Here is a 27,751-nt window from a genome sequence, read left to right as displayed (position 1 = left end):
AAAATACACTCAAGTAAAAGTATAAAAATAATTTACTTCTTAAAAAAGTCAGATTCTTGGGGAAAAGTAGTTAATTACAGTAACGTGAGCATTTGTAAATCGTTACTTTATACCCCTGCTAACATTGCATTTAAATTTTAGTATTAAAGTATGTTTCTGGTCTTAATCATTAGTCATGCCATCAGGTTTATCTCAAACTTTGCCTGCAGTCTTTGGAATGGAATTAGATCTTTCTTCCACAGTGCCCTCCTGGGGATGCACGATGTGGCCTTCTTCCATTAGTGCTCGGCGACAAATTCCTAACAGACTTTGTTTAAAGCGTCGCCTGACATTCAGTCCCATGCAAAAGTACAGCACTGGGTTAATACAGCTGTTGAAATAGGCTAAGCACTTAGCAACTGGCAGGCCCAGTTTGACTGCTTGGCTCTTCTTGTCCACCATTTTGGCAAGCTGTAGGCAATGGTAGGGGGCCCAGCATAAGAAAAAGGCACAGACAATTGCGGCAAGAATATGGAGAGGCTGTGATTTGCCAGTGAGTCGAGTTCTATGTATCCCAACACCAGCAAGTATGTAGCAGATGAGGATGACCAGGAAGGGCAGCAGGAATCCACATAAAAAGCGGATGCTGTACAAGGCGTTCCTTGCTACAGTGTCAGCGTCTGATGGTGCTTTCACCTGCAAGATTTTTGAAAAAGTTAATCAAGTTTGGAAGTTAATGATGACAAACTGATCTACATTTACCAGTACAAATTTAAAGCAATAGTTCACCCCAAAATGAAATTAAATGTGTTAAATTGTATATTATCTTTTTATGGTGGAACTACTCCTTTCAAGCCACATGTATTTCCCTTCGCATGTCTTCTTTGTATCTTTTTTTAAGATATGCAATGTTTGTTAATGTAAATATTTGAAATAATAAAAAAAAAGTCTAACAGTATTGCAATGTTGTTCTCACCTCCGACGAGCACTTGCTCAAGTTGTTCTTAGAGTAAACCCGCCGGTACACAAAGTATGGTGAACTGAAGATGACCGCCACAATCCAAACCCCTAAACTGACCACACGGGCAGCACACAATGTCCGTCTTTCTCTGGTGAACACTGGACGCCAAACACAGAGCATTCGATCCATGCTGATGACAGCCAGAAGGAAGACACTGCAGAACATGTTGGCATACTTGAAGAAGCCAGTGAACTTGCAGAGAAACTCTCCAAAAGGCCAGTGACCAAAGAATAATTTTTTGATGAGTGAAATGACTCGGGTAAAGCTGAAGATCAGGTCGGCCACAGCCAGGTTGACCAGCCATATGTTGGTGACACTGGGCTTCATACGGAAGCCAGCCACCCAGATCACCAAAGAATTCCCAGTGGTGCCCAGGAGAACAATGATGGCGTAGAAGACAATGGTAACAGTATTTATGATAGCATCAATGTCCACTGTAGATTTATCATAGTGGGTTGAGGCTTCAAAGTGAGAATGAGTCATATTGGTGGCCATTCTATAAGAAAGACAAATAAAAATGCTTAAGTTTCTGTACACAATTCTGATATCTGTCTATCCATCCATCCCTCCATGTATCATTTTACAACATAGGAATAACACATTTAGTAATTAAAAGATATTTGAAAGACTATTTGGTGAAGAAATACATATTTAATAAATGGCAAACCATTATGTCAGCAGTAAAGAGAAAGAGGGATCTAGAGCAGGTTTTTCAAAAAGAGGTTGTGAACTAAAAACTAATGACCAAACAAACCACAGTGTGAAACCTTGTTTTCCATACTTGCATAAAAAATAAGTGCATCACGTTTACTGACAGTTCATAGTAGACAAACAGAGGGGGGGGCATATGTCTTGAAGGAACAGAAAGCTCTGGGCTATAATATATTAACATATCATAAATAATGCAACTACAGTAAATAATTTGCAATTGTTCTAACTAGAATGAAAAATTTGAATTTAACAGACACAAAAATTTTTTTCGTCAAACCCCCTGTTCAACTGCAGATTCAGGGGGCTCGGACATGTCATTCAAGCTGAGATGACCCTGGGTGAACGGCAGAGCAAAAGCTCTTAAGAAGTCAGTTTGCATTTGTATTGGGACAAAATTAAACTAAATTAAATTACAAAATGAATTTCTCCCAACTAAATTGTTTATTCTCATTTTTTAGAGTAGGTGCAACAAATAAGTAACACAAAACGACAATTAAATAAAATGTTTGGCCTTTCTAAAATAACAGTGACCAATATATCTGCCCTTCTTTTCAGTAACTGCCATGAGCCGTCCATCCAATGGAGTCAGTCAGTTTCTTGATCTGTTCATGATCAGTTTTCACCGAAGCAGCAGCCACAGCCTCCCAAACGCTGTTCAAAGAGGTGTATTGTCTTCCCTCACTGTACATCTCATGTTTGAGAAGGGCCCACAAGTTCTCAGTAGGAATTAATTCAGGTGAGAAAGGGGTCCAAGTCATTATTTGGGCATCTTTGAGGCCCTTGCTGGCTAGCCAAGCAGTGGAGTACTTGGATGCATGTGATGGAGCATTGTCCTGCATATAGATCATGGACTTCTTAAATGCTGAGTAGCAGTAGGTTTGAGAGTTGAGTTGTATGTGGATTGCGGAGAATAGCATGAGCCTCCACATGTTGTGAGTCTCCAGAGTGCCATGCACAGCGAGCCACATGATAAGATATGTGGATTGACTGTCTCAGAAGCGGAGGCAACTGGGCCTTGTGTCAGTCTACGTGGATTGAGGTGAGTAACCGTGCCACCATGATGATATAGTAAGTAGTGGGAATTGGTCATGCAAAATTGGAAGTAACCTCCTCGTGGTCGCCATAATGTGGTTCGCTCTCGGTGGGGCACATGGTGAGTTGTGCATAGATGCAGGAGAATAGCGTGAAGCCTACACATGTGCTATGTCTCCGCGGTAATGCGCTCAACAAGCAACGTGATAAGATGCACAGGATGACGATCTCACATGCGGAGGCAACTGAGATTCGTCCTCCTACACATGGACTGAGGCAAGTCACTACGCCACCATAAGGACTTAGAGCACATTGGGTATTGGGCATTACAAATTGGGGAGCAAATGGGGAGAGAGAAAAAGACCTGGAAGAGTTTTACTCTGAGTATGTTGTTTTCAAGCTCAAAAGTAGGTGTTAAGAGGTTAAATGTCACATAGCTGCACATATTCTTAAAACCACACATCTGGAAACCTTTGTGCACTTGACCTGACACATTCCTTAATTTTACATTTTCTGATGCATCCATTATTCCCCTCAGTGAATCTCTCTAATGCACAGAAAAATAACATCTCATAAAGTTTCAAACTTGATCTGTTCCAATTGATGTTCGATATAACATGCACAAGAAAAAGATTGTTCAGGTATATTGCCTTTTTTAAGTAGTTCATCTTTAGTTGAAGTGTGGTTGCTTCTGGTCTTGTGAGCTACACCACATCCTCCACACAAAGAGATAAACATGGTGAGGCTTGTCTGGCAACCAAGAGTTCCTTGTTTATAAATCTAAAAGGGTTATATTAAAATCATTAACAACACCATATGGATTTTTATTCATGCTGATGAATCATGGGAGGTCACTACATCCAGTGGCGTGTTTTCGATTTCTGAGGCCCAAAGCAACCAACCAACCTGGGGCCCCATTTTGAAAAATTTTGCTAAAAAATAAAATATTACAAAATGTATTTGAAATCATAATATATAATTCTTCCTATCAGCCATTGTAGCCAAGTACATTAAAAATGTTTAATCAAATAAAAATCTAGTTAAATCATTAATGCAAGTTTTCCAGTTTTTCCACAATACAGTGTGTGTGTGTGTGTGTGTGTGTGTGTGTGTGTGTGTGTGTGTGTGTGTGTGTGTGTGTGTGTGTGAGCGTGTATTTATCACTTTGTGGGGACCAAATGTCCCCATAAGGAGAGTAAAACCCGAAATTGTTGACGTTGTGGGGACATTTTGTCAGTCCCCATGAGGAAAACAGCTTATAAATCATACTAAATTATGTTTTTGAAAATGTAAAAATGCAGAAAGTTTTTTGTGAGGGTTAGGTTTAGGGGTAGGTATAAAAACCATTACGTCTATGAAAAGTCCCCATAAAACATGAAACCCAACACATGCAACCAACAAACACAGAAGCTTGACATCATGTATTTACTTCCATTTTGTCTTCGGGTTATTTAAATGATACCTAATTATATACAAAGTATATAAATATCTGAAGTGTGAAGGGGGATTATGATATTTCAACCTCAGTTCCTAAAATATATCTATAATACACTGTGTACACAAAATAGTTAAACTCAGGACCTTCAGGACCTTCATTTCTGTGCCCTGGCTTCATTACATTTGTAATGTTTTCCACCAGCTGGCACCATTTTTCTCATGTTTAGCCTATGGCGCAAATACATGCTTTTTCCCTATTTTCTGTTTGCTGCATTACGCTTAGTGGGGCACGGTAGTGTAGCGGTTAGACGAACCTGGCGACCTGAGTTTGATTCCCGCTCATGGCCAACACCAGTGACGATTATCTCCCCTAGGTCGACTCCTGAAATGAGTACCTGGTGTGGTGTGTAAAACATGGCCACTGGGGAAACAAAGGCAGTCGGGCGTGGTGCTGGCCACCCCCTGCACCTTTCCAGCCTTCATAGGTGCCCGAACAGCACTTGCCCTACAGTCTGTTAAGGCTAAATTGATTTTTGTCTAACTTTGTTGTGTGTTGTTGTGAACAGGGTGTGCAAAACCTACTTCACCCAGTAACATTTTGAAATTCAGTTGTTACAGTATACATTATGATTGTAACACAACAATGATTTATTGTTGTCCAGCTTGTCATTATAATATGATACAGCGTTATTATTATTGTGACTTGAAGGATTTGTTGTATACAATATTTAGTCTTATTTACTTTCACCTGGAGCTTATATTCTAATATATTCTGCAATGTATTGTTCATCATGTTGCAAAAGGCTGTATTTTATGTAGGCTAAGCATCGTAGGCAACATTCGTTACAGTATTGTAACAATAAACATACAAGCCACGGCGGCCCCTCAGCACACCAGAGCATAAGAAGAAGAAGAAGAAGAAGAAGAGAAAAAAACTGGCCCTTTATTAAGCTTTGAAACGTTGCTTGGTGCAGAATAATCTGGTATAGCCTAATGTTAAATGGTAACGGTCACCTCTTTGCCGCCTGAACTTGTTCAGAACGTTCAACGTTTGTGACACTTCGCTAAAAACATTCTAGAAGCAGCGCAACGGATGAAACAGAACGCACGTGTCTCGATGTGCGTTTTTTAAACTTGAAGTTATTTTGAACTTGACACAGTGTCTAAAAATGTTCCGGTCTTACATGAGACACTGAAGAAACAAGGAGTTGTCAGAACTTCAGACCTTTACTCACACCTTGTTAATTGTTTTACGTATATAATTCTTGAAAGAAATGATGAATTAAACACTCTGTAAAGCCCAATGTACTCTCAAAAGATGTGCAGCATCAGATGACGTAGCTGTGTTTCATGGTAAAGCGGGATACATTGGAATAGAGGAAAACACAAATTAACAAATGTATAAAAAATAAACATAATACAGAGAAAATAGACAATTTAATCAACAAGTTCTCATCAATTTTCATAACAATTATAGAAGTAATTAAAAAAATGGTTACACTTTTATATAAGGTTACATTAATTAACAATAGTTAACATGGACTAATAATGCACAAAACTATTTCAGCACTTATTAATCTTGATTTATGCTATTTTAAACATATACTAAAGTATTTTGTTTACATTAAAGGTTTTACAGTATAGTTCATGCATCATGGACTAATATTAACCAACAATAAACAACAGTAATTTGATGAATTAATATGAAATATAACTGTTTCAAAAGGGTTACATTTATGACAAATAATATAGAGTTGCTGTGGTGTTCTTACCTTTATACTTGTCAATTAACTCATCAGCACATTCAGTCTCAGGAGAAACAGCACTGCATAATGATGTGTAAATGTGTCCAACACAGTGTGAGTATCACATGCCATTGTTCCTTTGGTGTGCATATACAAAATCACTGGTTCAATGACATCACTAGCATCCTCTCTCTCTCTCTCTCTCTCTCTCTCTCTCTCTCTCTCTCTCTCTCTCTCTCTCTCTCTCTCTCTCTCTCTCTCAGCCTTTTTCTCTCTTTTCTTTCTATTTCAGGATTTCGAAATATGGTCATTAAGTCTAATTTCTACATGCTAAAAGGAGACAAACAGGAAGAGGGAGGAGACAAACACATGCAACCACCAAACACAGAAGCTTTACATCATGTATTTACTTCCATATTGTCTTAGGGTTACTTATAGTATATCTAATTATATACAAAGTATATCTCATGTTTAGTATGGAGCAAATACATGCTTTTTCCCTATTTTCTGTTTGCTGTATTATGAGCACTGCAGCCCAATTGAATAAATAATGCAGCTAAAATTTTGTGGGTATTTGGTATAGATGTCAGAGAGTGTATGTGTGTGTGTGTGTGTGTGTGTGTGTGTGTGTGTGTGTGTGTGTGTGTGTGTGTGTGTGTAAAAACAAACAAAAGTGGCATTATGTATACAAACTGCCATTTAAAGGGTTAAAATCCTGAAAATTAATGAATGAAATTCGCTAGTTATGATTAGGACTAATATTAATATATAATATGGCAGTTTTTTGACATGACATTCTCACAAGAACCTGAGTAACATTTTTAAATGCACAAGTGTTAAATATTCTTTCTGACTTAAAGCACACAATTTAAACACAGTCTCCACATCAAATTACATTTCCAAATTCTATTTATGAGCCGTGACATATGTAATAAAAATCCTTTACATTGTTACAAGTGTGTGGAATGTGTTCCAAATGTATCTGTTCGACTGTATCTATTTAATAACTTGGTTAAACCTCCTTTGCATAAACCAATGTTTGCATATTTGTACACTTGTCTGGTTCTCTTTGTGAATGTGCCCTATTTTATTGTTTGTTTTTTCCTCCATCCTGTAATAAATTACCCATGTCCCTGGTGTCTAACCATACGAAAGCCCTGAACCGCACAATGAAAGTCAAATTCTCACTAGGTGAAATTATTTAATTATTAATTTATTTATATTTTGTTTGTGTGTGTGATGTGTGTGTGTGTGCCTACCTTTTTCTCTCTCCAAACCCCCAAATTGTTGTTCTCCACAAGTAATCCCCACAGGATAGTTATTATTTTTTGCACCTTAAGCACAATATTTAATGCTGACTGATAGTGGCTCCTGGTGGCCGAGGCTGGTACCACATGCAAAACAAACAATTGTGTTTTGTAGAGAATTATTATTATTATTTTGGAGAGAAATAACAAATAGTAGAACATAGGCTCAGGATGGCAAAAATACCTAGAAAAAAAAATCACCTAGTGAAAATATTTTTTTCACAGTGCGGTTCAGGGCTTCCATATAACACAATAGTTCGTAATAATTTGTGTAAATGCTTAATTTGTTTATATTATAACATATTTTTGAATAATTATAATTTGACCTTTTGGCAATAAAACCATGAATTGGTCTATCAGGTGATTAACAGGGACTCTGGTTTAGTGCGGTTTAGTTTTTTCTTCTCAATAACTAGTTTCCATCCAAGCATTGTTTGTTTGTTTTAGCGCATCAAAATAAAGATGATGGAAACGCACATTATCGCTGAATGTCACAAATGTCGACATAATATTTTTCCGTTTAATTCAAGCGCCGATACATCAAATGTCATAATTAATTGGCATTAATGCAGTTTCACAGAACAGAGTTTGCCGCAATCTTAGCCTGTGTTGATCATGACGACAGTATTGAAAGCCAATTTATTGTACGTGATTATGGATTGACCTTTACGGCATATAGAGCCGATCTGTGAACGTGACACTTCCAGGAGTGCAATAATATCTCCTGCACACTGAACAAATGAATGGCCACTGTTTGCCATTAATTTAATCGCATCTCCATCCGTTTATTTATTAATGTTGTTTTCCACACCATTCAAAATAATAGACGGCAGTCGCGGAATTAGCCCACAAAACATAAAACATATCATAAAGATGTTTTAAATTAAGAATAAATCCACAATACGTGAAAAGCTTCAGCGTGTTGTTTTTTTTTTTTTTTTTTTCTTCTTCTTTTTTTTTTTTTGGAACACTTACAGCCCAAATCTATGTTTTATTCATCAATTATCATGTCAATTATTGTTTAGTCTGCTTTTGAAAAATTCTGGCAAAATCCCCTGTATCAAATTAAATAAAATACCAAACGAAAAAAGTATTACATAAAAAACAAATTACCAAACGAAAAAGGCATTAAATAAATAAAATAATTACCAAACGAAAAAGTCATTAAATAAATTAATTAATTACCAAACGAAAAAGGCAATAAATTAATTAATTAATTACCAAACGAAAAAGGCATTAAATAAATAAAATAATTACCAAACGAAAAAGTCATTAAATAAATTAATTAATTACTAAACGAAAAAGGCATTAAATAAATTAATTAATTACCAAACTAAAAAGGCATTAAATTAATTAATTAATTACCAAACGAAAAAGGCATTAAATAAATAAATTAATTACCAAACGAAAAAGGTATTAAATAAATAAATTAATTACCGAAAAAGTCATTAAATTAAAAAAAAAATAATTATCAAACGAAAAGGCATTAAATTAATTAATTAATTACCAAACGAAAAAGTCATTAAATTAAAAATATTAATTACCAAACGAAAAAGGCATTAAATAAATAAATTAATTACCAAACGAAAAAGGCATTAAATAAATAAATTAATTACCAAACGAAAAAGTCATTAAATAAAAAATAATTATTACCAAACGAAAAAAAAAAAAAGTCCTTTTCTTTTCTCAAACTTAAATTAGCCTTATCCTGTCCTGTAGATGAATAAATTCGGCTGAATGACATTCTCAGAGTGTTCTGCACTTGTCCAATTGCATTTGCTGCTTCTTCAGAAAATATAGGCTACATTTGCATTTTGAAGCTAAAATACATTTTAGATGATAATCAAGTTCAGTTGGTCGTTAAAAGTTGCTGGAGAAATATGCAGTTGTGATGGAGATGCTTTTGATTGTTCAAAGGAATGTATCAAATGTAAACCCTGATATTACTCCGCATCATTTGTTTTATATCTGTGCACACAGCATAAACACATCGATGGATGTTCCTTATACTGAGACTGAAAGTTTCTACTTGGTGCAGGTTACCAGCTTGAACAGGGCCATGACGATTCGCTTTCAGGTCGGAACCGGTGCCATCAGAAGTGCAACTGTTCCCTTTTGATTGCAACTCCTCGTCTTCAAATTGTATTTATTTGTGAAATTAAAATGACAGTAAGTTGGCTAATTTCAATTAATTGTCTCAGTCCTCTCCCCATTTTACCAAAACTTAGGAGGAAAAAAATTAGGGACGTCTGGGAGGCGAATTAGCGACACATTTCTGAATGGAAACGGCTTCAGGGCAGATTTATTTTCAGCTAAACCAAAACTTATTAGACAAAGTGTTTATTTTTTTTAGGCATGACGTCATCACGCACACCCTTTTTTATCGATAAAAGATCATTTGAATGGAAACGGGCAGAAGGCGGCAAATGTCGCAATTTTATTTTTCGCATTTTTACTTTGTCGATAACAACATAGCGCGAAAGGTGGATGGAAACTATGTGAGAAAGTGACGTTGCTTGGATGAGTGCCAGTGTGAATGTATAATTGTTTAGTGGTGCTGGCATCTAGTGGTAAGATGTAGAATTGCAGAACAATATCTAACAATTCAGTCAACGATATGGGTGATTATGGATAGTTAATATGTTTTAAGTCATCATAGTTTAACCCTTGTGCACCCTTCGTTACGGGTGCATTCATGTGGCCTTTGGGGTCAAATAATACCGTACTGTAATCATGGATTTTGTTTTTAATAACATGTGATAATATTCACTTCACAAATTTAAAAAATATAAAGTTGTGCAGTTTTTTGGGGGGTTGGTTAATTTTTTTTTTTGTTTTTACTTATTCACCTCAAAATTACATATAAATTACATATAAAACCATAAAATGTTATGCTACATTTTCAGTGAAGATCTACATTTCTCAATTCAATTCAGGGAGAGCAATAGGGGCAGATTGTTGCCATCTGCTGGAAGAAAAAAAAAGCTTTTAAATTTAAAACACCCGAAATTATATACTATATATCCTATATAAACTATAAACAGTATATTGCTGCAGAGGTCCACTCATTTGCCTGGGCGTAGCAAACAGATATTTTTTTTGGCACAGTTTTTTTTAGGTGTTTTGAAGTGCCAGTTTTTGCAATAATGCCACATTATGATTGAAAGAGAGAGAATCAGAATGAGCTTTATTGCCAAGTGTTCTCACAGAATTATTTTTTGGTGATGGGAGAAACAAGAGCACACAGAACTTTACAGTGAGACACAGAATATAAAACAAGTTAAGGGTATAAATAGACATACAAATAATAAGACATATAACAGAATGGTGTACATACATGTGCAAGTGATAATGCATGCAAGTTAGGGATACTGTATGTAGATTTTGAATTAAATATGTGAATTTACATGATATATGTATTTTACACTATTGCACTATGAGGGAGTCCTGTGGCAGTTTAATTGTTCATGTGGAAAATGGCCTGAGGGTAAAATCTGTCCTTGTGCCTGGATGTCCACTATCATCTCCACTGTTTTGAGCATGTTCAGCTCCAGGTTGTTGTGACAGGACCAGAAAGTCAACTGTTCAACCTCCTGTCTGTATGCAGACTCGTCACCATCATGGATGAGGCCGATGACAGTGGTGTCATCTGCAAACTTCAGGAGTTTGACAGTGGGGTACTTTGCAGTGCAGTTATTTGTGTAGAGGGAGAAGAGCAGTGGAGAGAGAATGCATCCCTGAGGAGCACCAGTGCTAATAGTGAGGGTCCCGGATGGGAGTTTCCCCAATCTCACTGACTGCTGCATATATGTCAGAAAGCTGGTTATCCATCAACAGATTGGGATGGGCACGGAAGAGAGAAGATCAGGCATGATGGTATTGAAGGCTGAAATTAAGTCCACAAATAGGATCCTTGCATAACTCCCAGGTTTGTTGAGATGCTGTAGGATACAATGCAGTCCCATATTGACAGCATCATCCACAGACCTGTTTGTTTGGTAAGCAAACTGAAGGGGGTCCCGAAGTGGTCCAGTGATGTCCTTCAGGTAAGCCAAAAGCAGTCTCTCAAACATCTTCATGACCACAGACGCAGGAGCGACAGGTCTGAAGTCATTCATTCCTGTTATGTTGGGTTTTTTTGGGGACCGGAATGATGGTGGATCATTTGAAGCAGCAGGGAACTTCACACTCCACCAGTGATCTATTGAAGATCTGAGTGAAGATGGGGGCCAGTAGGTCAGCGCAGACTTTCAGACAGGCAGGTGAAACACCGTCTGGGCCTGAAGCTTTCCTAGTCTTTTGTTTCTGAAATACCCGGCACACATCCTCCTCACAGAACATATGTGCAGATTGAGTAGCAGGAGGGGGGAACCAGACAGTTATCAGAGAGTCCTAAAGCTGCACGTGGGACAGAGCTTTTAATATATAATCTTTTAAAGAGGTGTAGCAGTGGTCCAGTATATTTCTGTCTTTGGTTGGGCATGTGATCAGAATTGTCTTTTTTGAGGAAACAACTTATTCCATTAGCAATAGTCTCCAAAAACATAAGGTTTACATATAAATCATATAGTGTCAAGCTGTTGACATGATCTTAACATGTCATGTGATGTAATGTCATGTAATTTTTTCTAAGGTGCAGATTTCATGGCTTTCATTTATTTATTTCCTGAAGGTGGATCAATTTGGACAGACACTGTTGGTCCCCTCTCAGATGTTCAATGCAACATCATATTTGAGTGCATACTGTGTTTCTTTTTTGAGGAAAAAAAATAAATATTTGAAAATAATTGAATTGGAGCAAATCTTCGCAGTCATGTTCTAGTGAAAAAACTTTCAGGGACAAGAGAATGGAAACTGTTCGGATGGTCCAAGTCACTATTAATGCTAATAGCTTTGAAATTAAATGCTTAACAAGAACATATGGGTGTGATGTTTGGGTGTCTAAATCTCCCATTTTAGATGCTCCCAGAAACACCATAGCCCTGATGAGTCCTTCAGGTCCAGTGTCTGAGGGGAATGTGGTGATGCTGAGCTGCCATAGTGAAGCCAACCCTGCTGTCCAGCGCTATGAGTGGCACAAAGACACTGGGGCTAGGAAGTTTATGTTGAAGGGCTAGAGACAGACTCTAACAATGATAGCCAGTGGTAATGTTCAGGGTCTTTATGTCAGCAAGGCCTACAACAACTATGAGACCGACCAATCGAGGGCTGTCGCTGTGGAGCTAAAAAGTAAGTCAAGATACTTTCTGTTTGATACATATAGCTGTTTTGTATTTTATTCATCTGTATACATCTACAGTAAGCCTTTCTATCTTCAATCAAAAAAATAAGTCTTTGGCTGAACTTGATCAATCATGTGCAGTGGATCCACATGTTTGAAATGAGTATTCTTAAAATAAAATTACCATGTAATTTCAACTTAAATATTTTAAGTTAGGAAACCTAACTGAATCAAGTTAACCCAATGAAATGTAACATATCATAGTAACTCAAATTAAACTTATTTCAATAAGTGAAATGCTAGCTTGTGACAGGAAATGTCATCATGCTAAATACATGCTGAGGGGAAGCACTACTAAGTACAACTTGGTCACTACAGCAATTGCTCATTGGATGAAGCAATATGTGTAATAATCAAAATGTAATAGTATTCAACCTAGGCTCCACTCTTCAGCATGGTAACCCCCAAAACTACAACATCACGGAAATTCTTCTTAATCTTAACAAAACAAAACAAAACAGCTGACACTAATAATTATTCCCCTTTATACTGTATTCATCTTGCAGAAAGACACATGCAATAACACTTCATTTGAACATCATGTGTACAGTGACTTTAATACACCTCTTCTATGGTGAACACTATTTACATTTCTTAATAAAAAAAGAGAAGTATATTCGTTTAAAAATATTACTATTTGAAAAACTTGTTTTTACCAAATCAAGGTCAATGTGGTATAACCAACTTAAAAAAAAAGTGGCAAAGTGAGTTCAGGTTGTCAAATGTAAAAGCCCTAAGAATAATTCATTAATTAAACTTGAAATAGTTGTTTGAAACCATTTCTAAAAATACTGCCGTATTAACCAACATGTATACACTCACCTAAAGGATTATTAGGAACACCTGTTCAATTTCTCATTAATGCAATTATCTAATCATCCAATCACATGGCAGTTGCTTCAATGCATTTAGGGGTGTGGTCCTGGTCAAGACAGTCTCCTGAACTCCAAACTGAATGTCAGAATGGGAAAGAAAGGTGATTTAAGCAACTTTGAGCGTGGCATGGTTGTTGGTGCCAGACGGGCCGGTCTGAGTATTTCACAATCTGCTCAGTTACTGGGATTTTCACGCACAACCATTTCTAGGGTTTACAAAGAATGGTGTGAAAAGGGAAAAACATCCAGTATGCGGCAGTCCTGTGGGCTGAAAATGCCTTGTTGATGCTAGAGGTCAGAGGAGAATGGGCCGACTGATTCAAGCTGATAGAAGAGCAACTTTGACTGAAATAACCACTCGTTACAACCGAGGTATGCAGCAAAGCATTTGTGAAGCCACAACACGCACAACCTTGAGGCGGATGGGCTACAACAGCAGAAGACCCCACCGGGTACCACTCATCTCCACTACAAATAGGAAAAAGAGGCTACAATTTGCAAGAGCTCACCAAAATTGGACAGTTGAAGACTGGAAAAATGTTGCCTGGTCTGATCAGTCTCGATTTCTGTTGAGACATTCAGATGGTAGAGTCAGAATTTGGCGTAAACAGAATGAGAACATGGATCCATCATGACTTGTTACCACTGTGCAGGCTGGTGGTGGTGGTGTAATGGTGTGGGGGATGTTTTCTTGGCACACTTTAGGCCCCTTAGTGCCAATTGGGCATCGTTTAAATGCCACGGCCTACCTGAGCATTGTTTCTGACCATGTCCATCCCTTTATGGCCACCATGTACCCATCCTCTGATGGCTACTTCCAGCAGGATAATGCACCATGTCACAAAGCTTGAATCATTTCAAATTGGTTTCTTGAACATGACAATTAGTTCACTGTACTAAAATGGCCCCCACAGTCACCAGATCTCAACCCAATAGAGCATCATTGGGATGTGGTGGAACGGGAGCTTCGTGCCCTGGATGTGCATCCCACAAATCTCCATCAACTGCAAGATGCTATCCTATCAATATGGGCCAACATTTCTAAAGAATGCTTTCAGCACCTTGTTGAATCAATGTCACGTAGAATTAAGGCAGTTCTGAAGGCAAAAGGGGGTCAAACACAGTATTAGTATGGTGTTCCTAATAATCCTTTAGGTGAGTGTACATTCAACTTGGCATATGCATTGCATGCAATTATTTTTTCCCCCTCATCTTTATTTGTCATTGAGCCATATTCAGCATACTGTATTACAGTGGTTTTTATCCAGTGATTATCACTAATGATGAAAGCTGATTCAAGGCAGACATTATTAATGTCTGTGGTGATCTTTATGTGGCTGCAGAGAGGAACTCGACAAAGAGACCCAAGAGCAGAAGAACAGTTCAAAGTATTTTTTACAAGAAATTATAACCTCAAACATGGGCTGGCAAATCGAGGAGAATCCGGCACCGGCTGCATGAAGAAGGCGACAGGTGATCGTCGATGTGCGTGCCATGGTCGCGCAGTGAGCAGATCTGTGTGGAATCCTCTTTTGAAGTGTCGTGGGTGCAGTGAACAAGCACACAGCAAACTGGAAGGTATAGCAACCTGGAGTTAAGTGCCTTGCTCAAGGACGCAATGGTGGTGGCTGTGGGGATCGAACCAGTGACCTTCTGATTACCAGATTACCAGTTATGTGCAACAATTACTGTCACTGAGCAATAACTTGCTGTTTAAGCTCAAATTCACTCACAAAATAGAAATAGTATGAACATTTTGGTGGCTCTAATTCAAAATTGAAAGGTCTACATTAAAGTAAATATAAAGATTTTTATGTATCAATATTTTTATAAAAATAATACAATTATAAAACAAAAGTGCCAGGAATGGGACAAATGCATGTTTCATGAAATTCTAATTAAAAATATCAAATGTGAGTTGGTGGCTACTTAATAAGGGAATTATGTTGTGAATAAACAAAATCCAAAATAAATAAAAACCGTGTTATATTTTAGCATCTTTAAAGTTGTCACCCTTTGCCTAGAATTTGCAGACATGTACTCTTGACATTTTCTCAAGCAACTTCTTGAGGTATCACCCCGAGATGCTTTTTAAACAGTATTGAAGGAGTTCCCGTCTATGTTGGGCACTTATTGGCTGATTTTCTTTATTATTTGGTGCAAATCTTCAATTTAAAAAACTTTTTTTTTTAACTTTTTTTAATTACATTTTAGTTTTATAATGAAATAAATTAATATAGTGTCACAATTATATTTTGTATTATATATTTTGTAACTTATTTTTATTTATTTTAAACCAGTTTTTCTACTTGAAACACTTTTAACATTAAAGGTTTGGAAGATGGTGGTTCTTTCATTAAATTAATTAATGTAAAATATCTATCACTATACATTTTTTGAGTCATGATTGCTATAAAGTATATATATATACTTATGGGTAATTGACAAATTAGGTTATCTGAGGACTAAAAATAAGAAATATTTGTAAAACATTAGCAGCAGATCCTTGAAGTCCTGTAAGTTGCAAGGTGAGGCCTCCATGGATCAGACTTGTTGATCCAGCACATCCCATAGATACTCATTCAGATTGAGATCTGGGGAATTTGGAGGCCAAGTCAACACCTTGAACTCTTTGTCATGTTCCTCAAACCATTCCTGAACATGTTTTCAGTGTGGCAGGGCTTATTATCCTGCTGAAAGAGGCCACTGCCATTAGGGAATACCATTGCCATGAAGGGGTGTACGTGGTCTGCAACAACCAGGTAGGTGGTACGTGTCAAAGTAACATCCACATGAATGCCAGGACCCAAGGTTTCCCAGCAGAACCTTGCCAAGAGCATCAAACTGCCTCCGTTGGCCTGCCTGCATTGTGTGTTCTGACACTTTTCTATCAAGGCCAGCATTACGTTTTTGAGCAATTTGTGCTACAATAGCTCTTCTGTGGGATCAGACCAGACGGGCTAGCCTGTTCACTTGCTGCCTAATATATCCCACCCCTTGATATATAAATATGTATACATATAAATATGTATACACATATATTGTATAGCAATCATGACTCAAAAAATGATCTGAATTCTGGAGGTTGAAGTTATGAGAGGATCCATGACAGAAGACCAATGACTCCTCTGTGTTCAACGAAATAAAGGTCAGTATTTTCACACATTTTTGCTCTATAGCTTACACGTCAGTACGTAAAATTACTTCCTTGACAAACATTTTTGTCCTTAGTATTATTAATATTTTTTTAAAAGACCAAGTTGAAATTGCTTCAATTTGAACATTTTATATATGAACTTGTGTATACAGTATATATATTTATGTATGCAATGTATTTTGCAATTCTATATTAGTTGCATTTAAAAACGATGCTGTTTTTACAATGACATCATTTAAATCTATCTTTAAATCAAATAAGTGGTTATCCATTTCCTTAGACAGGAAATAGACACTAATATTTCTAAGAAAACAGGAGCTGTGTAAACGTAATACAAACGGATAAACTGATCACTAGATACTTAAGAATGAGCATGTATGAAAACTAGCTACTATAGCTTAGAAGTGTGTGCAGGCAAGGCAGAAGGGAGACATTTCATTGTAGAAGCACATCTTGTTATAACAGTATTACTGTAACAACATAAGCCATGTCCAGATATAAGCAAGCCTCTGCACTCAAATATGTATGAAAGTCTAAAATGTACTTGTACTTGTACTTCTACAAATGTAATTCTCTCAGATAAATGAAATAATCTGTGGTGAAGTTCCTTTACTGAACATTAAGGCAAGAATAGTGTGTATACTAAGTATAGTGTTATACAGTAAGTATAATGCATGAAGCATTTATTGTCCCTTTGCATACTTTATTTGCTGCAGAAAAGGGCTAGCAGAACTGAAGAGGACTATAAAAACAGAAACTAGGGCATACATTAGCCGTTTTGTTTTCCAGAAACAATGTGCTGTGGTGCTCAAAGGAGATGTGGGTTCCAACCAGGCCTGCATCATGTTTCGATTCTTCTCCCGATCATTTTGTGTCATATTTTGGTATTTTTCCTGAATTATTAGAGTATTATTCCTCATACAAAATCAAATGCAATTCTGCATCTCTCTTCTGTCCCTTGCAGAAACAAATATACTTCTATTACACTTTCTTTTTAAAACAATGGTCAGTTTTGGTATTCTTTTGCATCTTTCTCTACAATATATTTCATTCCTAGTGTTTGTGTATTGTGTACGTTCATGTGCCTATGTGAGCCCAATAAGTATTTGGACACTTGATATGCATTTAAAAATGTAAAAATGCATTGTACTGATTACAAAAATATCAGCTATTTAGCTTGAAAATTGTGCTTGTACTATCTTTATTATTTTTATAAAAGCTACTTAGTTTAAAATATTGTTTTCAAGTGTAGCTTTTTGGAGCCACTGAGTGTTTTAGTGGTTGAGAACTTTGTGATGTTATTCTTTTCACTAGAATTTAAGAGCTGATCATTAAAAGTATATAAATGCTTAAACTTTGGGGAGAAAAAACTATTCCGCCCCTCCCCCCCTTCTCCAGCATTCTTTGCATTCTGTTAGTCATTGAAAAGCAGATTAGACATGAAAAACGGTGTGACGAAAATGGAAATCCCTCTCCCTTCCTCTTTTAGCTACTTTTGTATGTGTGAATAACGGTGTGTTTGTGCATCAGAGGAAAGTCATTGATGTACGGCTGTTACTGGTAAATTACACTTGAGTAAGAGGTCGTCTTTGTTGTTGCAGACGGAAATAAACACAAAGATTCATAATTTGAAATAGCTGATTAATATGGCAAAGTTTTACAATGAGGCAAGGGAGAGTGAATAAGAAATGATGTGCAACATGTTAAAACATTTTTATGAGGCAGACTGACGATCTTTTGGATTATCATCAGATTGAGCAACATTTTCCAAATGGTTCAAGATGCTTTAAAACGTGACTTAAAAATCTAAAATCTTACTCATATAGTACGGGATGAGGGGAAATGAAATGCTTGCCTATGTGAGCATATAGCATTTGGAAACTATTAAGTCTAGAGAGCTGTGATGTAAACACTTCAGACAAGGGTGGCTTTAAACTCTTAGTAAAAGCTTCATTCACATAAAATACGTGGAGAAATAAATAAACTACGCCTTTAGTAGCTGGTTGAGAGTTAGGTGTAATGCCTCCCAATGAAGGTTTTTTTTAGTACAAATGCCTAGTCTTTGACTGAATTGTGCTATATTGTTTATTCTGGCATTAAGAATTAAAGTGTAAGGCTTAACAGTGGACGTTTGCCATTTCTGATTGACTAGTATTACCAAACAGAACTGAAAAAAGTAAGGATTTTTCAAACAGTTTTCATACCCACTCCCTTTGACTATTGGTCACTCAAACAGATAGCCCCGCCTCCAAACCTGCGGCATTAGTTGTCGGGGTGCTCAAACAAACAGAGTAATGTTTTGAAAGTGCCACAGACCAACAGTGTTTGCACTTTTGGGGGAAATCAACCAAACCAACCGTTGCTTACTTGTAGTTTTTATTTAATTTTTGCATATTTAAAGGATTGTACACCCAAAAATGGAAATTCTATTCTCATCCACACACCTTTATGTTGTTCACAACACAAAATGCGGTATATTACTTACAGCCACTATTCACTTTCACTGCTTTTTTTTCATTGAATGATCATCTTGTTTTGGGTTCCACCAAGAAAGCAAGTCAGCAAGGGTTTGAATCAACATGAGAGTGAGTACATGATGCAAGAATTTTAATTTTGAATGATTTATCCCTTTAAACTGGGATTAGAGAACAAAGTCAAAAAATGACACATTTCACCTTTAAGACACAAAACAATATACAGGTCTGACAGTAAAATGTTACTTCAAGTGCAAACACTTAATTATTTCAATGCCTGTGGACTATAGGAACTTCAAGTGGTTAAGGGGCACGAAACAATGACAATGCTGTTCATGCAACAGGAAAAATGACATCACAAACGACCAGAGACTCATTGATGATGGCAGACGCTTGGATCATCCCTGAAAAATGTGTGTGTGTGAGCAAGTCTGTGTCTGTGTGTGCATAATGAGACATAAAGTCATTGAAGACTGGTGTGACTAAAATGAGCCAGTCCAGGCATGTTGGCCTATATCACTCAAAATATATGTAGTGGTAGCTGGACACATTTAGATTGTTTACTGTTTTCTCAAAATTGAGTGGGGTTTTTTTTCTTCTTTTTTTTTTTTTACATAGACATAACATTGGTAGGCCAAAAAAAATGATAAGTGTCAGCAAAACTATGAATTATTTAAACCACTGGCTTTTGTACCACTGGATTTGTAGCAGGATTCCCCCTTTTTACTGATGTGGGACATTCTTGACTGTAATCTCCTGATAAGTGAACCACATCCTGATCGGAATTCTCTTGCTTTTACCTCTATTTAATGTTTCCTTGTTCAACAGAATATAATTTTTTTTTAAAAAGTCATCTTTTTACAACAGTTAGTTCTGGTTCTCTAATATGATCGGACAAGCAGTGAAGCAAGAGTGCTGATATTTAGTATAACAGCTCTGAGAAACCTCTCTGTGTTTGTGGCATTCCAAACATGCATTTGCATGTTACTTGGCAACACGTTGGTGATGGTTGATCCTGCTTTGCATTAGTTTTGGAACTTTTTATAACCAAGTGAAAATAGACAAAGCAACTGGCGATATTGTATTTGAATTGTGAGTTACTAGATAGAAACTTTTTGTTCATAAAACTGTTGAAAAAAGCGATTAAACATTCATAAATATGCTCTTGTATTAAATAACCACAGATATTGAGTTGCTAAATTATCAGACGGATCATACTGTGAATTCGGCAGCAGTTTTGCTGCTGAAATTGGTCTGTGTTTACTGAAATTGGAATCACTGCACCCAGTGGCCGAAACTGGAAATGTTGTTAAACATATACGTGTAAGCTCCAGTTTTTGAGAAATATCCACAGATTAGAACCAAATGCATGTAGTATTTTTTTAGTTGTAAATCATGTAATACAATCAACAGGAATGCATATTTTATAGTATTAACTCTACACCCTGACCCAAACCCCAACCCTAAACATAACTGACAGTGGAGTAAAAATGTACATTTTTAAGTTAAAATGCATCCTCTGAATCATGCTAACATGCAGTGTCTATGTAAACGTGATTACTTCCTGGTTCACATGGGACCAGAATCTACAGTAATTTATCTGAATGGGGTTGAGTTCAGGGTAAATCAACTTTCTGAAGCAACATATCTGTGTGATCATGTTGTAATTATGTAATTCCTTAAAGGAGGATATTGTACGCTTCATATAAATTTGCTTAAATATGCACCAGTTCAAGGAAGTTTGCTTCCCAAGCTGATTCTTGGTTCCTTCTGAGTTTTTTTCCGCATGCATTTAAACATTTTAGTGAGTTTTCCTTGCTGTTTTTCCTCTTTGTCACCGTTGGCACTCTTACTGTTGCTTTGGAAAAATGTGTTGTGAAAAGCGCAATACAAATAAATTGAACCGATAATGTCTCCATTTAGTGATTTTGTTCTATCATTGACTATTATGTGCAGTGCGTAAACATTTGAACATGGAGCCAGGTTCTAGCTCATTTATATTAGGAAATAAAGGATAATAAGTCAATAAAACAGGACTGATAGAGAGAGGCAGAAGGAAAAAAAACCAAGGTGGCAAGCTTAGCTTTAGATTCTTGACAGTAATCGACTTATTAATAGAGTATAGGTCTGTTTCTGCTTGATCATGCATACCTTCCTAGGAATTTAAACACTTCAAAAAATCCTCCCACTTGGGCTTAACATGGCACGTCTTCCGCTGTGAACGTATCCTAATATGACACATTGAACTCATGCTAATGGAGCATTAACAATCCACCCCCATACCGCACCCCTGCTCTCTGAAAAGAAGGTTGCTGTGTCAAAGAATGTGATGCACCTTCCGCTGTTAAAGAAGTATGGATAGTCTGGACAAAGCATGTGATTTTACACTTAATTATAGCCAACACATAGTTCATTAACATGCATGACTCTGCTCCTGCAATGCATTGTAACATAAATGGAATATCCAGTGGTGAGTATATTTTTTCCCACTTTGATTGGGAAGGGCACTAAGGTGTGTTCTCCATCCTTGGAGTTTTCCCATGGAGAATACAACCAATGTAAATATTGTTATAGTCACTATGTTGTTGTCAGGGTTGGGGAGTAACGCAATACATTTAACGGGATTGCGTATTTAAAATAGAAACTATAAGTAACTGTATTCCACTACAGTTACAATTTAAATAATTGGTAACGAAATACGTTACAAATTAAATTTTACAGCATGTATTCTGTAATCCGTAGTGTAATACGTTTCAAAATTAACCCTTTGAGTGGAAATAAATAACATCATGCAGGTGTAGAACAACATAAGGGTGAGTAAACATCACACATGATTTTCGTTAATAGGCCAAATATTCGTTTAATCTATCAATGCATACTAAGATAACTAGACCACAAGGATTCTAGGGTACAGTAGTCTGACCACTTCCTAAGAAGTACAGGATATGACCTCACACAGTGCTAACAGCCAGTTCTCTTATCAGCATATCCCTTTGCCATGCAGTCATGGGCAAAACAAGAATGAGAGGGTGAAAGAGCAAATGAGCAAGAGCATGCACGTATATGTGCTCAGGCAATTGGACAGTTGTGCATGTTGGATGTCTGAGTGGAAATGACAGCAAGATGTGTCACAGGAGGCCAACTGGTCAAAAGTGTGGGCGAAAAAATACTGGGGAGTCATGGTGGGCTTCAACTCTTCCAGGCTAGTGTGTGAGTGTGTTATGATTGTGTTCTGTTTTGAACTGCCTCTCATTTATCTAAGTCCCTCATCTCTACGGTATTCCCCTGTGGAGAAGTGTAATCACACATAACTGTAATTTCATATGTAGAAATGTGTGTAAATGGTAACCTATCTAACCATGGAAAACAAACTAGTAGCAGTCAGATTAGGAGATAAATAAAGTTTGTGGATGCGTCCACTTAACATGGGTTAAGGACTGATTACATCACCTGGCTACAGAGTCTACTACCTCAAGAAAAATCACAATTGAGATTTGTAATATCTATAAATTGTTTCTCCAAAACCGCAATGAAAATTCTATAATTGACTTCCCTCATGTTGTTTTAAGCACATACGAATTTCACAAAAGTCAGAGATTTTGGGCAGAATGTTCAGTCTCGGTCACCATTCACTTTCATTATATGGAAAAAGATGCAATGATCGTGAATGGTGACTGAGGCTATTAGCCCTTAAATTCTGCCAAACATCTCCTTAAGTGTTCCATGGAAGACAAAAAGGTCATAATGGTTTGGAACAATATGAAGGTAAGTAAATTATGAATTAAAATGAATAGAATAGTTCTACATTCTTCCTTTATTCAAACATTTGTCACATTTGTGTCTATATTTAATCCTCCATAGGAATTTAAATAGAAACATCGAAGGTAAAGTTGATGCTTAAATGAAACATGACAGAAATCCATTAAGTCTCACAACAAAAGAGTTGAGCTGTGTACATATTAAACATTAGATTATTAAGTATTTTTTAGGAGACTCAAAAGCCACACAAGACAAGAAATCCAAAATTAGAAAAAAGAATTGTCTGAAGCCATCAAGTTAATGATGGAAATACAATTTTAACTGTTAAATTCTCTAGAAAAAAGATATGGTTAGTGTGAGGGGATGTCTGTATTTTTATTTTTTTTTTCAGTGTGAATGAGTCAGAGTGTGTGTGTCATCCCCATACTATAAAGGAGAGCCCTTTCACTTGTCCAAATGTTAGTAGAGTGATTACACAAGTTTGTACACTGTGTTTACTAAAGTTTTTGGGATTACCATGAAACGTAAGTCTGTTTTCCTAATTCTATTTCCACTTTTGAACACAAGCAGGGGAATATGCTGTGGTGAAGGCATACATATGGAAACTGTAGAGGGTGGGTCCTATAGGGGGAGTCTTTGTTGTATAGGAGTTACATTTTTTAAAGTGAACTCAACGTTTAAAGTAGAAACTAAAATAACCACAAAAGTAATGAAATCTAACCAACTACCGCAGCTCATTAACCTCAGTGTTTTAAATCAAGAGATAATACACGAGACGTTGATCATGCATTTTGTGTTAAAAGATCGCTTGCACAAAACATGGATATAGCCATTTTTTTATATTGTGTAAAACATAGTTGACATTTTATATTAATCATGTAAATTGTCATTGTTTTAACTCTTTTAATGGTTTAGTTAAATCTTCGGTAGCTGATAAGGAAGTGTTTTAGTGTTATATTACTTTATTATCATAATATTGAAGGCAGCAACCAGCATAGACCCAATTATTCAGATTAGCCGATATGGGTTTTTCGATATTTTCGATGCTTCCATAATTATATTTGGTCCTCCCAATTCTGAATTTGTGGTTACATCCTTGATAATAGTCAACATCAAGGTCAAGGGTCAAAATGTGTCCTTTGAACAAATCATCAAGGCCATTTGTGACATTAAAGATAGTCGGTCCTCTGACACTTATTCAAAATCTTTTAATTCTTTGTTATTTTATGTCATTAAAGGTGAAGATTTCATTGATTTGCTTCAGGATCAGTGTTTCATCTTAGACTTTTTTTTTTTTTTGGCATGATAACATCCCATTTGAAATGCAGCATACCTATTTATTCATGAAAATGTCAGCTGTATTAGAACAATGCTATCTTAAAATCTTGTTAAAAGGAGTGAACAGATGATATTAGTGGGAATAGAAATCCTTTTCCACAGGTACAGACAGAGGATGCATGACAGTGAGTAAACAGCTAGTCTCAAGTCTAACTGAGTCATGACTTTTCATTTTGCATGCTTAAAACTGTTTTGATGGAGATTGCCACCATGCCATCAAATCTCCAAAGGTGGCATGCAATGGTTCATCTCAGTGACCCTGGCAATGTATCCATTTAGAAAGGTTTCAAAGTACGTTAATTGCGCAAAAAGCCATTACTTTGAGACAACTCAATTTTTACTTGCTAGAACACTGGGTGGTCAAGTAAGATGTTGCATGTCTCATTCACTGATACAAGGATGAAAGACTTTCCAAACTGACAGGACATTCCAAGATTCTGCAATTTGCTTTCATTTCTAATAAGTGTAGTTCAACCAGTTTGTTGACATTTCATGACCTTACCTACTTGGCTGCTGAGTATGTTATTTTTCATGTTGAGGCAGTTATTGGGAATGTATGCCATCATATACAACAACCATGACATCTGTAAAAATGCTGAGTAACATCCTTTCATTCAAAAAGCACAACTCTTAATTTAGTCTTTTCTGAGAGAAATATCCTCAGTGACATACCCCAGAATTACACAAGTGCTTTGGAAATTTCTTGGAAATTCCTGGTGTGACATATTTCAAATACTTGTCATATCCGGTGTAACCACTGCAAGCCAAGAGGAAGAGCTCTCTGTGCAAATTCATTCATTCATCAGTTTTTTTATGGAGTTACACAGCTGCTGATGACATACATTGCAGCATTAGTTTTGCAAATCATGACTTCGAGAGAATGATTACAAATCATGAAATACAAGTTCTTTTTTTTTGCCTTTGTTTTTGACAGTTAAAACTGGCTGGACCATTGCCATGATCATCTTGATGTCTTTGGCAAAGTTCTTTACAACAGCCCGTCCTGCTCCTATGCTACGAAGAAAAGAGGGTCTGCGTAAGCTTCAGCAAGAATTGTTTAAGCTGTCGCAATTGATATCTCAAGAGGGACCTGCTGTAAGTTCTGATTCAAAGTGTTTCAGTTTGCTCTTTATGTAAACATAGGGTTCCCGCACCTTTTGACCCATTAATTTCCATGACTTTTCCAGTCATTCTTGATATCATTTTATAGAGAAGGCACCCAGGAAGATAAATGTATAGGCAAATTAAATATTTTAGAGCTGAACATAATTAGGAAAATAAATGTTCACTACAGAAATGTTCCATTTTCAAGATTCTATTAATTTGAAAAATTACAGTTTTATAATGACCTGATATTGCCTTGGTTTCCATGGCAATATGAATGCTGTAAATGGGTTTCCAAATTATTTTGAATGTTCCATGCAACACATATGCACTTTTGGTTTAATTGTATTGTATTCTTTTCAGGATATAAATGAGATCTTAGAAGACTTTGAACATGACATCACCTCCCTGCCTACGCTGAACTACACAGTAAAAGACCTAAAATCACTCGAGGTAACACATCAGCATCTCTCCCTCTTCTTATTCAATAACTGTCTCAATCAGACAAGACTCCAATTTGAGAAATATTCATTACGACCACAAATGAAGACTACAAAAATGTATTTACTTTTTTTTTTTTTTTGGGAAAGATCGCAATTGTAGTAAGGCACTGAACGTGAATGAGATACTATGAGTCCACAAATACACACTGTTTCAAATGTATAGCTACAAGATGTAAACATTATACATGTTAACATACATTTATTGTAATAAAATAAGAGCTTTACCGGCGTTACAGCATTTACTACATTACAGAGTTTACCAGCATTATGTAGTTATGACATCATAGTTGTAATATTTGATAACTTTAGGTACAGGTATAAGATTAGTTGGTACATTTAAAATCAAGTTAACACATATAATGTTTACGGCTATACTTTTGAAACTGTGAGTTTTGTAATGCTTAAGGACTGGCCCTGTTTATCTTTATCGGAAGTGCCTTAATGTAACTGTATTGTTTTTCTTTATTAAATTAGGGATTTATTAAGGGATGAAGGATGAGTTAAAATTATTTTGGGGGGTAATAAACATTATTCCACAAATGCTGTCGATTGAATTTAACTTCTATTGAACCTGGAACACTCTTTTATCTTTTTAACATCTCCCAACTAAATGGCGTGACTATAGTTCTTTATACGGGGAAGTGGTGGCTCAGCGGTTAAGGCTCTGGGTTACTGACAATAAGGTCGGGGGTTGAAGCCCCAGCACCGCCAATATACCACTGTTGGGCCCTTGAGCAAGGCCCTTGACCCTATCTGCACCAGGGGTGCTGTTTCATGGCTGACCCTGCGCTCTGACCCCAGCTGAGTTGGGATATGTGAAAACAACTGCATTTTATTGGCTCTGTACCTGTACTCTGCACAATAAAGTTGAATCTTTATCTTCTTATACATGTATATATATACACTGGCATATAAAGTTTACAGTTTACTCTTGCAATATTGTGATCAGAGCTGTGATGACGTTAACATATTATTAAATTCGAATTTATTTAGATGCAATGGTTTAGTTCCAGAAAAAATTATTCTGGGTAACATCTGGCTCTTTTGGCCCCACAGGTGAGCAGCACCTTAGCACAGCTGTACTCTGGTCTTAAATCCTTCATGTTTCATCTCAACTGGTTGCAGAAGAAACAGGAAGAGTCAGAGATTGATTTTTCAAAGACAATTTTTCATAAAATCCAGGACATCAGCCACATAGTGCTCACACAGGTAAGAGCAAACCAACAAGCTATATTTAAAAAAATATCTTAATAGATGTGCATGGCATAAGGTATCATTTAAAAGAAAACAAAGAACGCTTCTCCACCCTCTGGCCGAACGGTTCTAGTTGTGGAACTGTGCAGTTCTGTATAAGAGGTCACATAATGAGGAATCAAATTTTCCTTGATCTTTTGCCATTAAAGAGTTCATGGTACTATGAAAACATACCGTAACTTTCTTAACTCCCAGACCAGTCCAGAAAGACCACCTTTTTAATTTGTAAATCTGTGAATTTCTTACAAAAGAAAACCTAAAGCATTAACAGAGATCTTCTAAACCTTGTCACAGATTGGAACCGTACCTTCTGAGCTTGTCTACCCCACCCTGCCTCCTCTGAATACAGACTGGAGAATGTACCAGGCCTCAATGGAGATCCATAAGAAACTGTTCAACTTTTGCGACTGGTACAATAGAGCTTTAGGATTCCTGAAAAATAGACAATAATGGCTCACATCCTATGACACCAGTAGCACCTCAGCTCATCTCCATGGTGTCAACCAATGGTGAGGGTAAACAGGCATCTTCTAACCTGCCTTAAAGTCATAAATGTCTTAAAAGTCATATGGCCTTCCATCCTGACACATTCCAGCATTTGACAGTTTCCATTACATGATTATATTGTTTTTGTTCTATTTCAATTGTAAGTTATCTATTTAATATTTAAGGTTATTTATTGGAGAGTTCTCTGTTTACATCTGAAGTATTTTTATACCTAGAGTGAATGAGACAATTAGCAATTTTTGGAAGAGTAGAGTGTGTCATTTCAAT

General features: G+C 36.6%; 2 protein-coding genes across 2 annotated transcripts; one reads left to right on the top strand and one right to left on the bottom strand.

Moving 5' to 3' along the window:
* Positions 1 to 65: 65 nt before the first annotated feature.
* On the bottom strand, positions 66 to 6,028 carry LOC127651083 (fMet-Leu-Phe receptor-like). Its single transcript, XM_052136805.1, has 3 exons — positions 5,953 to 6,028; positions 956 to 1,496; positions 66 to 675 (listed from the first exon to the last, which is right to left on the bottom strand). Exons 2-3 carry the CDS (start codon positions 1,493 to 1,495, stop codon positions 193 to 195), a joined length of 1,023 nt encoding a protein of 340 aa, XP_051992765.1. The 5' UTR covers position 1,496; positions 5,953 to 6,028; the 3' UTR covers positions 66 to 192.
* Positions 6,029 to 12,364: 6,336 nt separating this feature from the next.
* Positions 12,365 to 27,427, top strand: il11b (interleukin 11b). Its single transcript, XM_052136475.1, has 5 exons — positions 12,365 to 12,461; positions 25,051 to 25,211; positions 25,584 to 25,673; positions 26,780 to 26,932; positions 27,272 to 27,427. Exons 1-5 carry the CDS (start codon positions 12,365 to 12,367, stop codon positions 27,425 to 27,427), a joined length of 657 nt encoding a protein of 218 aa, XP_051992435.1.
* Positions 27,428 to 27,751: the final 324 nt, after the last annotated feature.

Source organism: Xyrauchen texanus, chromosome 10, assembly GCF_025860055.1.
Source record: "Xyrauchen texanus isolate HMW12.3.18 chromosome 10, RBS_HiC_50CHRs, whole genome shotgun sequence".
NCBI classification, from domain to species: Eukaryota; Metazoa; Chordata; class Actinopteri; order Cypriniformes; family Catostomidae; genus Xyrauchen; species Xyrauchen texanus.
The sequence above is the reverse complement of the archived record's forward strand: the minus strand, read 5'-3'. Positions and strand labels throughout refer to the sequence as shown.

Excerpts from the sequence above, each read along its gene's own strand:
- LOC127651083 (XM_052136805.1), bottom strand. The coding sequence starts at position 1,495 with ATGGCCACCAATATGACTCATTCTCACTTTGAAGCCTCAACCCACTAT. Across the intron at positions 676-955 it reads TGAGCAAGTGCTCGTCGGAG|GTGAAAGCACCATCAGACGC; the intron begins GTGAGAACAACA and ends AAAATCTTGCAG.
- il11b (XM_052136475.1), top strand. The coding sequence starts at position 12,365 with ATGATAGCCAGTGGTAATGTTCAGGGTCTTTATGTCAGCAAGGCCTAC. Across the intron at positions 25,674-26,779 it reads AAGACCTAAAATCACTCGAG|GTGAGCAGCACCTTAGCACA; the intron begins GTAACACATCAG and ends TTGGCCCCACAG. Across the intron at positions 26,933-27,271 it reads GCCACATAGTGCTCACACAG|ATTGGAACCGTACCTTCTGA; the intron begins GTAAGAGCAAAC and ends ACCTTGTCACAG.